Source organism: Silene latifolia, chromosome 8 (genome assembly GCF_048544455.1).
Source record: "Silene latifolia isolate original U9 population chromosome 8, ASM4854445v1, whole genome shotgun sequence".
In the NCBI taxonomy this organism is placed as follows: domain Eukaryota; kingdom Viridiplantae; phylum Streptophyta; class Magnoliopsida; order Caryophyllales; family Caryophyllaceae; genus Silene; species Silene latifolia.
Genome location: NC_133533.1, coordinates 108,518,877 through 108,535,569, shown reverse-complemented (window position 1 = coordinate 108,535,569; position 16,693 = coordinate 108,518,877). Strand labels below are relative to the sequence as shown.

Here is a 16,693-nt window from a genome sequence, read left to right as displayed (position 1 = left end):
TATTACAAATCCACTTCGTCATCTAAGCATATTCATATTCACAAAATTCATATTCTCATGCAATTGACACTCCATCTTTTCCAATCAATTTATCCATTTCAACCACATTCTTCATCTAACAAGTGCATATGATATAACAGTATGCAAGTATATGAAGTTAATATATAACTTTACGCAAACATACTATGCATAATCTTATCACACCTCCTAATAACATGTTACTAGTATAGACACATTATAAACCATTCATCCTGCGACATCATTACCCATCACATATTATCATATTATCTACTTCCCTTTTTCCACCACATCATTCATTTTCTCATGTACTTTTCCAACAATTCCCAACATCACTGTAAACCAAATATCATGCAACTTGCCTATTCACAACACTTTATCATTTACCACATTCCTCATTCCACCAAAATCATACATCCACTGATTCATACCACACATTACTATATAGATACACAATTAACAAGATAAACACATAACGATCCCGACTCATATCCCATGTGACCGGTTCAAAATTGTAGGGCTAGTTCGCGACTTTAGGACGTCTCCCAAGCCTTTGCATTAGCTCCTACAACTTTTACCCCGGGTTCATTTTAATTTGACTCCCTATATTCATTAGGTTCATTGGTTACAGGTTTCAGGATCGTCGCTCTGATACCATTTTGTAACACCCCCATACTCCAAGTGCCTTACCAGGACCACTTAAGGCATGGAAGTACTACCATCTCGGTTACCCGAGGCAATGATAATCAAATGACAATAACGAAACATAATTTAAATAACAATATAGCTTAAAGTGATTACATGATCAAAACCAAAACTGTTAAACTGAAATACAAGATTCTCAGACGGTCTCTCATCGCTAAAACTATCAAAGCTATAAAACATCGTCGACACGGCGGAAGACTTCTAAGCGCCACGTGATGACTCATCCCGGCTATCCCATACGCGTCATATCATACCGCTCAATAATCGCTCACCACTCCCGAATGGATCACCACGATTTTTAAAACAATAAACGGGTCAAGACTAATCACACAATTTACATAACTCAACAAACAACACACAGCACAGCTCAATCGTCACAGATATACTCCGAACTCCATCACCAACTCCACAATACTGACTAAACACTAAAGTCTGTAGCCCTGCCAGAGTGCCCATCACAACAGGTCACTCCTCGCCGCCAGTGGGGGACCGCAGCCGTTCCCACCTAATCCCCGCTCATCTCCGTCGAGCGATAAACCCAAATCCATTAATGTGCACATCTCTTCTGTGGCGGGTTCCACAGAAGGCGAATAATGGGCGTGAAGCCACTCCCGTAAGTGACTCCACTCAGCCAGGGACGCACCCCGAAGAACACAGACAGATACAAACAATCACAACTACTAAACAGCAATCAAAACCAACAACCGTCACAATACTCGTATGATAACAATCAACCATCACAAATCACCACCAACACATTATGGGACTAATACTGAGTAGGGAAACCCTACCTGGAATGCAATACAATCAGACGGTCTCAACAGCTGTTATCAAAACTCTTCTTCTACAAATCCTCCTCCTAACATATGATCATACAATTACTAACAATCATAAAAGACAACAAAACCCCCAAACCCCCAAATTAGGGTTTAAACAAACTTAATAAAATACTATAAAATCGGTACGTAGATCTTACCTCGACGCAAGGATCACAAAAATGTAAAGGATGATGAATTCCGACCTCTCAAGCTCCGGGATTTGTCAATAATGCGAAAGATGGGAAGTACGTAGGTTGAAATCTCTTTTGAAGTAATTAGGTTTGATAAAAGTATTTAGTGTTGATGACGGAAAGCTTTATATACCTATTCGCATTATTAACAAAACCCGACAAAACATTACCTGTTAACCGAGCTACTCGATCGAGTAACTGACGTACTCGATCGAGTGCCGCCTACTCGATCGAGTACCAAGGCTACTCGATCGAGTACCCTACAGGTCAGAAACTATTTTAAAATGTAAAACACCCTTACTCGACAGAGTAAGGCCCACTCGATAGAGTACCCATAGACATAGAAAACCGTAGTATTACATTAGTAGTTTGCTTTGTATAACTTTGGTATTTGGTTTTGAAGTTTTGAGATTTGTAATTATATTTCCTTTAACACTTAAACTTAATTATAATAATTGTCTTTCTTAATTGTTGTCTTATACTCATTTTCTCTGGAAACCGAGATATGTAACCCTCCCATTTGCTAGGAAGGCCTTGCTAAAGGCTTCCTAATGAATGAAGGAGTTACACTTCGTGAGTGTTCAAATATCTATATTCCATTGCATCAGAAGGTGCTTTTAGTGGCACAAAAAGGGTTTTGGATGAAAAATGAATTAGTCTAAGTTCCAATACCCTCCTAATGTTGGTGTGCTAAAAGGATTGGATGGATGCTAAGGATCGAAAGCAAAACGAGGTCGATCATGAAAATGAAAAATTAATCCGACCAAACAAGCACCGAGTCAAATGCATAGTTCGATGGTATATTACAATAAATTGTATTTTGTATTTTTGTTTCTTAATTATTAGTTATATTAGAATAATATATTACTTGCAAACATCGTTCCATCATTTTTTTAATAAAAGATTGAGGTATTTTTTTAATATCATTTCTTATTTATTTAATTGAAATTCTTTTTTCATCTCATATATCCATTTAGTAATTATTTATAATAAATATTATAACTATAACTCAACCAAAAAATAAAAGTAAACTAAAAATAATCCAACTTATTAAATAAATTAATTAAATATAAATTTCAATAATTACATATATTTATTATTTAGAAATCAAAACTTTTTTAAATTATTTTTATAAAAAACTGTGCCAGCCCACTAGTCGGGCATGACCCTTCCCACGGGTCAGGCACGGCCCGAACCTATGGTTGGCCGGCCAGGGGCGGGCCATGGTGGCGTATGGGAACTCGGGCCTGGCACGGCACGACACAACTGCCTGATTATCCGTGCCCTGGCCGTGCCATGTTTTGGGATGGGCACGACGAGCCGACACATTACCTGCTCTAATACTAACCACTAACTAGAAAGTAGGAAACTAATTCGAAAAATTCACGCGGTACCTCTGAGATATCATATTTTGCATGAAACACCCATTTTTTTTAACCGGAAAACTTTAAGAGGTCATAACTCGTGTTTACTTGCTCAGGGTGACGATTTTTGTTTTCAAATCGATCATCTTTACGAGAACTACGACTTGAAAAGGAATTTGTCGAGTTTGGAACTCGTGACTTAGAGATATGGTTACTCAAAGTTTGTTCGGTAAAAAAAAAATTGACATACAAAAACTCCTAGCCACGAGATCCAAATACGATAATTTTTCTTTTCTTTTTTCAAATCGTAGTTCTCAGAAAAATGATCGAGTTGAAAAGAAAATTGTTACTTTCTGAACTCATAATCACAAGTTATGACCTCTTAATATTTTTCAGATAGAAAAAATCGGATATTTCGGACAAAATATCAAATCTCAAGAATACCTTATACATTTTCCGAAATTAACTTAACAAATAATTTTGGATTATATTCTAACATAATATCCTAAACAGACCCCCCCATAAAAGATGATTTAGTAATCATACAAGTGATGATTTCAATGCTAAACCACATCTACATGCTTTTGGGTCTTTGGGGGTTCACCTTCTATTTTGTCAGTAAACACATACAGCAGCCTTTATTTTCTTCTTTTTCTTCAGAAAGGAGCCAAGGTTCCTCTTTTTCTCTCCTTTATCTTTCTATACAACATGGGCAACACTTGCATAGTTAGTTAAGTTACTGAGCTATTAAAAGAAAGACGGTAATTCTCTCTTGAGACGGATTCTTATATATATATATAAGTAGGATGATATTTAATCTGTCTTACGCTTAAGATGAATGGTCTCGTCTTAAATGACAATTTGTTAAAGAAATATATTCAAGAAATAAGAAAAATTGTATATAGAATGAAAATAAAATAAAATTGAAAAGATAATATAAATACACTACCAAAACCATAGATACTATAGTCTATACGGAGTATTATATATTTATATATATGTATGTGTGTACTTTGCTGATAATTTAAATGAAATTTACTGTAATTTTTTGTTTTCATTTTTTCGTTTTCCTTTTTTTTTTTTCTTGTTTTCTTTTTGCCTTTTTCTTTTGCTTCTATCCATGATGATCCGAGTGGTCAGATTCATGCCAAAATGTTGAATATTTCAGGCTTTTTATCCATTCTGCTTCTTGTGGGTTTGTGATGGTAGACTCCTGCATGAAGAAAAATCACAAAAACTATTAAAATAAAAAGAAATTGATAAATCCTAGTAGATTCCTAAAATTATGCTAGGGTTAGGGTTTTGAACAAGTCAATAGTAAATTAATCATAATTACTATGGCCAAAGAGACACTACTACATCATCAATTAATTACATGCAACGTAGTATATTCCCTCCGTTTAAATCACTTATTTACCTTTAATTAAATTCTCACAAAGAACTAAAAAGAAAAGATAAATAAATAATCAGGATTTAGGGAATATATGTCGTATGTTTTAAAATGGTTGTATTTTGGGTGATAAATGTAAAGACAAAAGTCATTAATTTATCAGCAACTATAGGAAAAAGCATATAAGTGTAAATCAAGTTCTTAACGTAAAATATATGGAATTGTATATCATGTTATCATACACCTTGAATAATGAGAAGAATTATACAATAAGAGCATTATATATTGAATTGTATAAATGTTCTCGTAAATCAAGTTCTTAACGTAAAATATATTGAATTGTAGTATATCAAATCTTTGACAAAACGTTCTCGTAATAATATGGCGAATTTCTAACTTACTATGAGTCGAACTTACTCATGATATGCTACACAAGATTTATGCTAATTTAGTATTTACTATTTAGTGAACTAAAACTATGCTAGAATGAGAGTCCTAGAGTTATAATTAATTAAGGAGTATTCAATTAAGTTTAATTTAATTTCATTGTGTACACAATAATGTACGTACAACATAGGAGAATATCGCATATCATATGAAAAGAGAAAAAGAGATAAAGAGAAAAAGGAAAAAAGGTTTGTATCAAAACTTAGCTCTTTATTCCTAAGCTACGAAAATGGTACAGACATACAAGAGATTTACATACTTTGCAACTTTTAATCTTGTTTACCCTCTTTCTTACATACATACCACTCCCTATATTTTTTCTCCCACCTAGCTCCTTGACTCGTGTTATCGTTTGTAAACTCGGTTTTTAATTTAAGCTCGAAATTTACCAAAAAAAAGTATTATTACTATTCACCAAAAAATTCACACTCGTGTATTATTATCCTAATTTCCATGCATATAATACTGTTTGTTTACTAGTAATATATACTCGAAATCACAAATTCTTGTGTAATACTACTTTACACAAGTATTGTATTATAAAACAAGTTCTTTTAGTAATTACGTAGTATTTCTTAGCATTTACAAGTATAAGTCATTTTCACGTTAACATATTTGTTTTACACAATAATTTTATGCATTAGTATACATAAAACCGACTTACAAAAGACCAGCCGATGTGCTTGCATTTAAACTTTCTTTCATTTTTCTATTTGGTGAGTACTAACTACCATATAATCACTCTTGAGTCTAATAAATTTCTTTCCATTTGCAACATTCTATTCAGTTTAGGATCAAGAAGTGCATGCTACAAGTTAAAGCTCTACATTCGAATTCTAATTAACACTTATACGTTTATCTATATGAGTTGAGAAATAATTAAGATTAGGTAGTGTTTGGAAATACGAAATTGATTTCATTTCCATGATTTCAATTGTAGAAATTGAAATGTTTGAATTCAATTCCAAATCCAATTCCAAAATTACGTTTGGGAAACACGCGGAATTGGAATTGGAATTGAATTTGGGCGAGACGGGTGTGGGACAAGACCGTTGGATGTTTTATATTTGAAAAAATTAAATATTGTCTCGAAAAATATTTGCGATCGGAAAAAATATCATAAATAAAAATATTGTGACGAAATTTGCGTCACAAAATAAAACGTAAGAAGTCATGGAATTGAAATGACTAGTATATGGTAAGTATTTGAGAACCCCAAATTTTAACTACCTTGGAATTGATAAGGAATTGAGTCAATTCCAATTCCAAATTCTAGGGGTTCCCAAACACTTGAAATATTTCAATTCCGGAATTCAATTCCAAATCAAGGTTCCCAAACATAGCATTAAGTTAGATCAATTCCTTCCGTGTTGATCTATTAGTAGATCTAGCAAACAGGTTAATCGGGTCGAGTGCGGGTTAGTTCAGTTCAAGGTCGAGTCGATTTCGGTTTTGCAATGATTCGGGTCAGATCAGGTTGCATAGGTTGAGTCAATTGCTATCTATTTATTTAGAGATAATGATTAGTGTTCAACAATAAACATTCTGGGTTGATGAGTCGTATTCGGCTGGGTCAAATCAAATTACCGGTCAAACTCGATTCACAGTTCGGATATCAGGTCGGATAATTTGAATAAGGTCATTCAGATCGGGTCAATTTTATCAGGTATCATTAGTGTGCTAAATTCTTTCTTTTACACCCTAATGAAATATGATTATTTTATGCAAATATGATGACCTACCAAATAAAACAATAAAGGTAGTAGTAGTAACATAGAATTCAGGGTCAAAAAGGTAAAACTTACATCCTTGGCATCCGGAGCAGCGGCAAGTGATGGTGTACAACTCATGATGATTTCCTCCAAACCCGCTGCAGACCTTCCTTCCATTTTATGATGTTGTTGTTCTTCTGTCTGTCGTTGTTGCTACTCAATCAATAAACAAATGAAAATTTTAAAACCATGTCATTCGTATCATTACAAATTTTTACTAATCATTTTGTCCCAATATTAATGGGATACTGAAAGTTACCACTCATTTATAAATAGGAACCTACTTTTTTAAGTAACAAATTAAGAGACTCTATATACATGTGATTTTCATGCATGGAATAAGTAGGATCTTCAACTAGTAATTGAGGCGGAACTAGGATTTAAAATTGGACAATTGTGACTAGGGGTGGTCGTCAAAGCTTAAGGCAAGCTCAACCCACCCGCGCCTGGCCCGCCAGCTTGGCCTTTTTTTGGCCGGCCTAGTTGGCCTATGTCAGTCCCGACTTGACATGTCCCCCACCACGCGCACGTCGTGCCCTGGTCCAGCACATTATACCCGACCTATGACCCGCCCCTTAGGGATGTTATTGGGGCGGGGTGGTGGTGGATATAAGCTCCCCTGTACCCGTACCTACCAAGCAATTCCCACACCCATACCCGCCCCACCACCCATGGCGGGTACAAGTTTCCATACCCGTATCCGCCCCACCAAACGAAAATCTAGACCCGTACCCGCCCCGCTTACCACCAACCACCTATATCATAATTTTTGTCTATACTTTTAAAATTAAAATGCGATTTAATCACTATGAATTTCCGTAAATTTTCATATTTATAATCTTAGTTTAAGATTTTCAATCAAATTAGTAAATAACATTATCGAAAGTCATAATAATATATATATATTTCAAATAATTGGTTGGTAGGCGGGTATTTGGTGGGTATGACGTAAAATCCAACCCCGCCCCACCACCCATGGCGGGTGGAATTTTTGTACCTGTACCCGCCTCATCACTCGCGAAAGCTATACCCATACCCGCCCCAACTAGGGCGGGTGCGGGGCGGTACCCGCTTATACCCGCCCCGCTGACATCCCTACCGCCCCTTGACCCGTCCTCACCCCGCCTCTATAACCTATACCCCGGGCCGATTTTGGGTCCACCTCCATCAAGAACGGAGGTGTAAGGGTAATATTATAAGGGGACCTCCAAAAGTTTCGGAAATTTAACTAAAAACTCCGAAATTTTCAAACGTCAGCGGAGGCGGGAGCCTTTGCTAGACAACCCCCCCCCCCCCCCAGTGGTGGAGCGAGGGGGGTTAGCAGGGGCGCCCGCCCCCGCTGCCCCCGCTGACATTTAAAAATTTCGAAAGTTTTTTTCGAGGTTGCCTTATAGTATAACCATTTCATCCCGCTGGTCTAAAATTCTGGCTCCGCAATTGCGTAAGGGTGTATTAAAAATTTAAGATATGTAGGAACTAATTATTGAGATTTAGGGAGTACGTATCAACTCAAGCTTAGTTGAGATTGTCTTTTAACAAGTAGAGCATAGTTGGACTTGATGTTTTGTTATTGTTTGAACATGTTTCACTATCCTTTCTCATATCACAATAGAAGGCGCTAGGGGTGTTAATGAGACGAGATAGGTCGTGAGCAACTCGAGATCGGCTCGATCAAAGCTCGGTAAAAGCTCGGCTCGTGCGAGATTGGCTCGAGCTCGGGCTCGACTCGAGAGCTTAACGACTCAAGCCGATCAAACGCTAGCTCGGCTCGAAAAGCTCCTGAGCGGCTCGAACTTGTGTGATTATATAAGATATTGCTCATATTTTATAAAAATATTTTATCTTGATTATATCTTTGTATCACATTTATCAAATGGCTCACCGATTTGCCAAATATTTTACATTTAACCTTCAAGCCTTGTTATTCAAAATATCGGACGCAAAAAAAAAATAAAAAACTTAACCATTATATATAGGCTCGATTTGAGCTCGAGTTTGGCTCGAGCTCGTCTTAAAGCTCGCAAGCTTGATAGCGAGCACACTTTTTACAAGCTCGGGTAAGCTCGAGATCGGCTCGAGATCGAGTTTTGGTTCTTGAGCACAAGCCGAGCAAGGCCAAGCTCGGGCTCGACTCGGCTCGTTAGCACCCCTAGAAGGCGCATACACAATAAGAATACACAATTCCCAAATACGAGATCATGTATATAAACAATGTAAACAACCGTACATACAATAACTTAAACAATCATTTATTATTATCATAAATTATTTGTAACTATTGTGGATTATTATGTATATTGTACACAATAAAAAATACCCTTAACTTGCTCATATCAGAAGCAGAAAAAAACAAAAGAATTGATTTATCCTAAAATGATTAATAATTATAAATTTTTACTACCTGAAAATCTCTAATAGTACAGCTTTAATTTTGCAAAGACACTAGACTATAAGAATAAATTTTGCTAGTCCAAAATTTTACTACACCCCTACATATAGGTATTTATATACGTAGTATGAGATATGAGATTTCTACGAGTTGCACAAGAAGGTAACTAGATAAATAACAAATTGGCCCACAATTTCTTTTAAAAACTAGTCCATATCTTCTAAATTACCTTTACTTAAGGACCACAATCCACAGGATACGCAAATTATCATGCTATGGCTCAAATTTTTTGAAAAGAAGTCCACATCATGTGATAAAGAAAGTACTACTATTTGATAGCAATACTTCTAATGCATATATGTATGCTACAATTTCAATGACTTGAGACAACACTTGTACCATCTAAATATTACTAGTTTCTTCTTTGTCTCGTTCTCATGTTTAGTATCCAAAAAGTGAAGTTTCCTAGCTACTTCATTCTAAATTATAGGCCATATCATACTATTCTGTCTTATTAAGAAATTCAAGCGATATCGAAAGAATAATCACCGTATTGGCGCACTTTACCTTCATTTCATTTTCATACGTTTTTCTTTTTTAAAAATTTATGGAAATGAAATGAATAAACAGAGTATAACTGTATGTCTGTATAAGTAATTTTTGCTATAGGTAACGTTTATGTTTTACATTGATTTTGACGGGTTACGTTCATTTTTACATTGATTTTGATGGGTTGCATTGTGATTTAAATATGATTTGAATTTGCAAACGGTTGCATAAATAGGGTAACATGCACAAGTAAAAACATTCCTACAGTCTCATACTCTCATGGTTCATGCACGTACGTAAATATGTGTAGCGTCCATGCAATAATATGCGTGAATAAAATTATGAGGAGGAATTACACACACACACACATTCTTGAACGTATGTATGTAAATGAAATTTATAGTATGGGAAGGTTACCTGAAAAGCTTCATTTTGGAGCATGATTCTAGAGACATGGAAGGGATCATCGTCGAGAATGAGGGATGCATGATGAAGCGGGGGTGGTGAGATAATTTGAGAGATGGGATGTTGTGGTGTACTTATATTGTGGTATGAAGTTGATGTAATTGTATGATGTTGTTCGATGGGAGCAACCATGGTGTGATGAACATTAGGATGATTATGATGATGTTGTTGTTGTTGCTGCTGTTGTTGTTGTTGTTGTTGTTGTTGTTGTTGTTGATGATGATATAGTTGTTGTTGTTGCTGCTGTTGTTGTTGTTGTTGCTGATGATGATGATGACGATGTGGTGTTTGGTCATGGTCAGCTCCGGTGGCTGGTGTGATTGTCGACTCTCTCGTTGTTGTTGAAGCTTCTCCTAGTCTGGCCAACTGAATCAAATCAAACAAGGGCAAATAATAAGTATTCAAATCTTTGTAAAGCAATTTAACTTGAGATTATATTTTTTTTTTTTGAATTCATATATTGTGGCCCTAAAAAGGAAAGGTGACATACATACCTAGTGGACAAAATTCGTAGGTTATCGTGTATACTCGTAATTACCCAGTTCACACCAAAGACGGCATCAATTGACGTTCACCGTTTGAAAAAAACGAGAAATTCGAATTAAACAAGGCAAAAGTTAATTGTTCTTTAACTAGTCATACTTCAATTAGAGCTAGTCTTTATGAGATTAATGTGTACTTCTTGTCACTTGTTTTGCTTCCTTTATTCGTTTTGTAGCTTTGTACTAAGTATGTTAGACCAATTATATTCATTTTAACCTTTTTTAGTTAGTTAGTAATTAAAGTTAAAAAGTTTTTAGTTATGTTACTTTGATTATGAAGCTTATTTAAATAAAAGATTATTCATGTTATGCATGCAGACCAAGCACTTAAGTAACTAAATGAAAAGTAAGACAACGAGGAAGGGGAGACAAAGGAACAAAGCAACAATAGAACTTTACCCCTTTTACATTTTACTGCTCCTTATTTTATTCTTTCCCCAATTTTCATCTAAAGAACTTATTACACCCAAAATCGAAAATGCCAATAATTTAAAAAGTTTGGAAATTTAGCAGTGTTAAATCATTAAAGAAAATGGTCCTATATGGTTCAATAAATGGTATAGTAAACCCTAAAAAATTGTGTAGTTATGGATTTAAATTAAAAAATAATAAAGATATTGTAGCTTAATTCTTTCAAAAAAAATATGTTGGTATCTTTGATAATTAGAAATAAAAAATTACGGGACTGTTTTCATGTTGACGTGTTTTAAATTTACTTATTAGTTATCACCGCTCCATCAGTTACTTTATTAACTAGACTAATTGACATTTTATACTTATTTAATTATTCATGAAAAGAGATTAAAATTCATATATTAAAATTTTATTCAAGAGATGGCAAGTAAAAATTATTACCTCATCAAACCCTTTTCTAAATGGCACAAATCCAAATTGTTCAACACCCTTAAAATGTTGTTGCATATCCATGGTTGCATAACTAGAAATCGAACCACCAACACCAACACCAACACCAACGCCTGCCGCAGTGATAGACATAACATGATCATCTCTAGTATTATTGTTGATGATTATTTCCTTATTAGCAAGTGTACTACTTCCACTTCCACTTTCCCTTCTTCCACTAGCCTCATTACTCCCTTGATGATCTCCTATAGTTACACCACGGTCGGTCCAATTGCATTGCCTTGGTTGTGTTTGATAGAATATTTTGGACACCACAAGTTCACCTTCCCTCTCTTCTTCATGTTGTCCAAGGTGATATTGATGCATAACCCAATTAGTTTTTTCAGGTTTTCGATTTTTCCCAAAGTTTGTGTATAACACTAGTATTTTCTTGCACCCCTTTTGTTTTCCATTTACCATTACCGGTCTTGTTTTACCCGTTTTGTGCCACCGGGTTTCACCACCTTGGAGGTCACATTCTGTCTGGATTTTTCTCCTTTTTCTCGTACCGGTTGTGTAGGCCTTAGATGGTCTATGGAAGAAATGTCTACTCAATCCATCTCTTGTTACTCCTAATGTAATCAAAACATATATTAAGAAATAAATAAGATATGAGAAAATATAAAAAAGGAAATAAAATTGGAAGTTAGATTGACTTAGGTGCACCAAATTAACCATTATATATATCCACTCAAAGTCATAACAAACTAATTGGGAAGAAAATGAGAGGAAAAATACATGAAGAAAACTTGTGATTATGGAGATAGTTAGTGTGTTTTTTAGTTATGACTTGTAGAAAGGGATAAACAACAACCTTTTTTAGTTAAGCAAGGAAGTAAGGTGTTTTAGGCTAGTGAAAACGGAAAGAATGGGTTCAAGTAACCTTATTATCATAAATTGACTACATCATGATCATGAAATATTAGGTCAGATTCGAATCACCCTCCCCTCCTTACGATGCATTTAATGTCTCCTTATACCGGATTAGAACAAAAAATTGAAAATTAGGTCGGACTCAATTTTACGCCTTATTATGGAATAAAAAAATTGGAAATTCGGGTGAAAAAAACCGTAAAATTTTAATTTAAAATTTATTGTTTAAATTAGATCATGAATTAACATTATTACTAATATAAAATGATATATTAATATGCATGATTTATTATTATTATTATTATTACCTGGGAGTTTTTCAGGATGAGTGTAACAAATGCCATCTTCACCTTGAATAGTAGGGATGAATTCATCAATTAAAGGATGTGATTTGAAGGATTTTGCTTCCACTTTTGCCTCAAGATGTTCAATCAACTCTTGGTCTGTTGGGTCAAATTTGACACCAGCTGGTAGACCTACCCAATCCTGCTCCAAAAGTAGTATTCAATTAATTATTAATTAATTAACCACTTAAAATAATGATTATTTTATATGAAAACCTAAAAAAAACCCCAAAAATGGTAATTAGAAAAAGGAAGTAGACAAGTAAAATAACAACCCATGATTCTAAATCATTCTACATCATGATTCATTAATCCCCATGCTTCATATTCCATAATTTTTTACTTACAAAATCTTCTTAGATATCTGAACACTAAGTCACAGGTTTGAATTCTCTTTTTCTTTGTAACTTTGTTCTATATAGACATATTTTATACTGTTTTAGCCTAGTGGTTTAAAAGGAGATAACTAAGATAGTTGATCAGTGGTTCGAATTCTGGTCCTTTTAGAGTAAAGAGACCTTATTTCTCTTAAAAAATGGATTTTTTATTTATTTAATTTAGTTAAAGAAATTAAATACATACCGGTTTCGATCCTTCAAGTTTATGGCCACATCCAGGGCAGTGCTTGGATCCACAAAGTTGGTGTTCTTCAAGTTTCATGTCTATGAGATCACTTGTACTACTATTAGTATTCATTTCTCCAAGTTGATTAAGCTAATCACTTCTTAATTAGCTTAATAACACCTTTTTTGTTGAATTATATGATATCTTATTATAATAACAATGACCTTTGCTTTTGTTATACTTCAAATGACACTCCCCCTCCATCAACAACAATCATCATTTCTTGATTTTCCTTGGTTTTCCTAATAAATTCAAGTGAAATTAATAAAACTTTTTTTCATGCATATATATGGATAAAAACAAGTAAATAAACAAGGGAAATTTGTTTAAGAAAAATGGAAGAATTTAAGGAAAGTAAGAGAAACCCATATGAGAAAAAACAAAAAAACCCACTTAATTTTGTCAAGAAAATAAATGTTTAGAGATAGAGGGGTGGAGCAAAAAGAGAGAGAAAGAGGAAGAAAAAAACCTTAGGGATAAGGAAGACTATAAAGGGTGTAGAGGAGAAAAAAGGGGGAAGGAAGAAACTGACAGTCACGGTAGAATTGAGCTATAAACACACCACCTCACACTCATTTGAGAAAGACACCGCCTTTAGCAATTGAAAAAAATATGTTATGAAAAATTCATTAAAAATTCAACAAAAAATATTAAAAATATCTAGGAGATGGATATTACGTTAATATTCCGTTCTTACACTCATTTGTTTACCTATTTTATTTTAAGGTGTCTCATTCATTTGTTTAAGCACTTTTTATATTTGGAAGATTTTTCATGAATAATTTGATCAAACAAATCTATTAAGATCCACTTGTCATCCACTAACAATCACCATAAATGGTTCCCCTTTGCTTAATCTTTGTGCCAAAATCAATGATAAACAAATAACCGTGGGGAGTATATGAAAAGGGTTATGTAGTAAAGTAACTATATTGTAAAATTGGAAAACAGTTTTATGATGGTTAATAATAAATAAATTTGTCCAAAGCTTAGATACCATGTTAAAACAACATTACAATCAAAAATTTAAGCGAGTTACGGAATTTAAATTTGAGACTTATTATTCATTATACATCCTTCTTAATCAATAGGCTACAACATCTTCAATCGTTAACATAGCACATAAGAGTTACTATATAACACTATGTTGTTTTCGTGAAGCCAATAAGGTTGTTTATTTTATGGCTTCTATTGGACATTCATGTTCAACTCTTTCGATGTGGTTTATAAACCGGTGGCTTCAACTTACCTCGCTCATTCGAAAGGATGAGATAGGTTGGTCCTACTCAAGATGATCAATCTAATTTTCTTACCTAAAAAAAAAAAAGAAAAAAAAAACTATGTTAGATAAATATTTGATCTTTTGAAAGAGGGTCACATAGGGAGTAGTAGAGTATTAAAGGAAAATGAAAGGGCGTCATCGGTGGCACTCAATTCGGGCGCCACTCTCTCACATGAGGTGAGTGAGACTCTTTCACTTAAGAATGTATGTGAGAGAGTGGCACCAATATGGGCGCCACCGGCTGTCCAATACTAAAACAATAAAAGGTCCTCTAATTCCTCAAATAAGTATTTTCTCAAGCTTTAGATCAAAACGGTTGAGCTAAAAAAATATTTAAACTTTAAAAGGGTTTTCCTTTTCTTGATTAAAGCTTCACAATTATTGCATTTAAGCAAATTAAAATTAAAGGGAGGGGACTAATAACTTCTTATTTTAGTTCCAACATTATAAGAATGATTTGTTTTTCACTCATGCAATTTTGCTATTCTTCATTTAAAACTAAAAATTCTTGTTTAGACAATTAAATTAGTAGAAAAATAAAGATACCTAGAACATATAGTAGCAAATAAAGTGATTTCCTCCCTCCGTCTCAGTCATTTATTTACCTTTGGTTTTGACACAAAAACCAAAAAAAGAATAAGGGACAATTATTTAGATGACACGTGGACCAAACTGAGTGTAGATAATCAAATTGCTCATCAAAGGCATTCAAAAAATAGAAAGATCGATAAATAATTGATCGAAACACTTCAAAATGGAAAAGGTAAATAAATGACCGAGATAGAGGGAGTATTTGTAAAGACATGAAATTCAGTTGTTTAGAATTTTAAAAGGTAAAAATGGATTTTTTTTCCCAAAATCAAAGTTTTGAGATTTTTTTGAAGGAAAATAGGGGATTTAAGAGGAAAACTAAAGGAAAAAGATATATAAAAAGATAGGGGGAAAAGAGAGTTAAGAACTCACATGGGATTTGAGCTGGAAATGGTGATCATGATTCTTTAGACATGCATGTTTAATTTTAGGAGTGAAAGTTTTACAAAATGAAAGAGAGAAGAAATTAAAGAGAGACAAAGGAAAAGAGATTAGAGAAGGCAAGTGAGTGTTGCTTGGCATGCAAGGCATATGAGGACTATGTTTGATGGCCCATAACATGTACGGAGTGCTTCATCCCCTCTCCCTTTCTTTTAGCCCAAATATTTAAGACGAATATATTCGTTTTAAACTTAACATGGTTTATGAAGTATTGGGTCATGTTTTTTGGAACTTGATTTAAGCTTATTTCAGTTCAGTTTAACTCTTTTCAGTTTAGCTTTAGTTAGTTGAGCTCACTTTTTCACAAATTAACTCTTACTTCAGTTCTGTTCAGTTTCATTCGGTTTAGTTCAGTTCAGCTTTTTTTAGCCGCAAAGAACAAACCTTGATAAAACAAAAGCAGAATTTATATGGAAAAATAACAAATTTGTCTTATATGCACAAATTAGATGATATTTAGCCCATTTTAGTGTTAAGACGGATGTAACCGTCTTGGAGACTATTTATTCTTCTAGTGTGGTACTTAATTACTAAATCATTTAGGATCTTCTTGTAATAAATAACATTAAAACACTTAATATTTTTCTAATGAGTGATTTTGCTTCTTGAGAAATTATTTAATTTTTCTATGTGGTGGATAATATGAAATAATTCCTCTCGTTCGTCTCAATTATTCTTTGCGATTATTGATTAAATAAGATACTCTTCTTTAAAAAAAATAGAAATAAAAATAAGAATAAAAAAAATTAGTTGAATTAATACGAGGGAGTACACTTAAGAACCTTTGTTTACCTTAGGAACCATGAAAAAATATTTGTCAATTTCAAATTGAATACACCGTGTTTAAAATAACTTCCTAATAAAAATAATTAACTCAATACATGTTCAGAATACTACAAACATCAACGATAGGAAAAAAAATTGATTGACCGGTGTCTATTCGGCTATGCAGATCTTATAAGTTTTCGTCTCATGAATATGTTAC

The 16,693-nt window shown here is 33.9% G+C and overlaps 1 protein-coding gene across 5 annotated transcripts; it reads right to left on the bottom strand.

The window, feature by feature from the left end:
* Positions 1 to 3,950: 3,950 nt before the first annotated feature.
* On the bottom strand, positions 3,951 to 15,775 carry LOC141597253 (NAC domain-containing protein 75-like). 5 transcript variants are annotated; one of them, XM_074417631.1, is made up of 8 exons: positions 15,640 to 15,775; positions 14,644 to 14,707; positions 13,353 to 13,636; positions 12,735 to 12,915; positions 11,506 to 12,125; positions 10,061 to 10,474; positions 6,739 to 6,858; positions 3,951 to 4,309 (listed from the first exon to the last, which is right to left on the bottom strand). In XM_074417631.1, the coding sequence occupies exons 3-8, from the start codon at positions 13,464 to 13,466 to the stop codon at positions 4,211 to 4,213; spliced, it is 1,548 nt and encodes a 515-aa protein (XP_074273732.1). In that variant the 5' UTR covers positions 13,467 to 13,636; positions 14,644 to 14,707; positions 15,640 to 15,775; the 3' UTR covers positions 3,951 to 4,210. The 5 variants fall into 5 exon arrangements, with proteins under 5 accessions (XP_074273732.1, XP_074273733.1, XP_074273735.1 ...); XM_074417632.1 differs by lacking the exon at positions 14,644 to 14,707; XM_074417634.1 differs by lacking the exons at positions 14,644 to 14,707; positions 15,640 to 15,775 and adding an exon at positions 13,864 to 13,970.
* Positions 15,776 to 16,693: the final 918 nt, after the last annotated feature.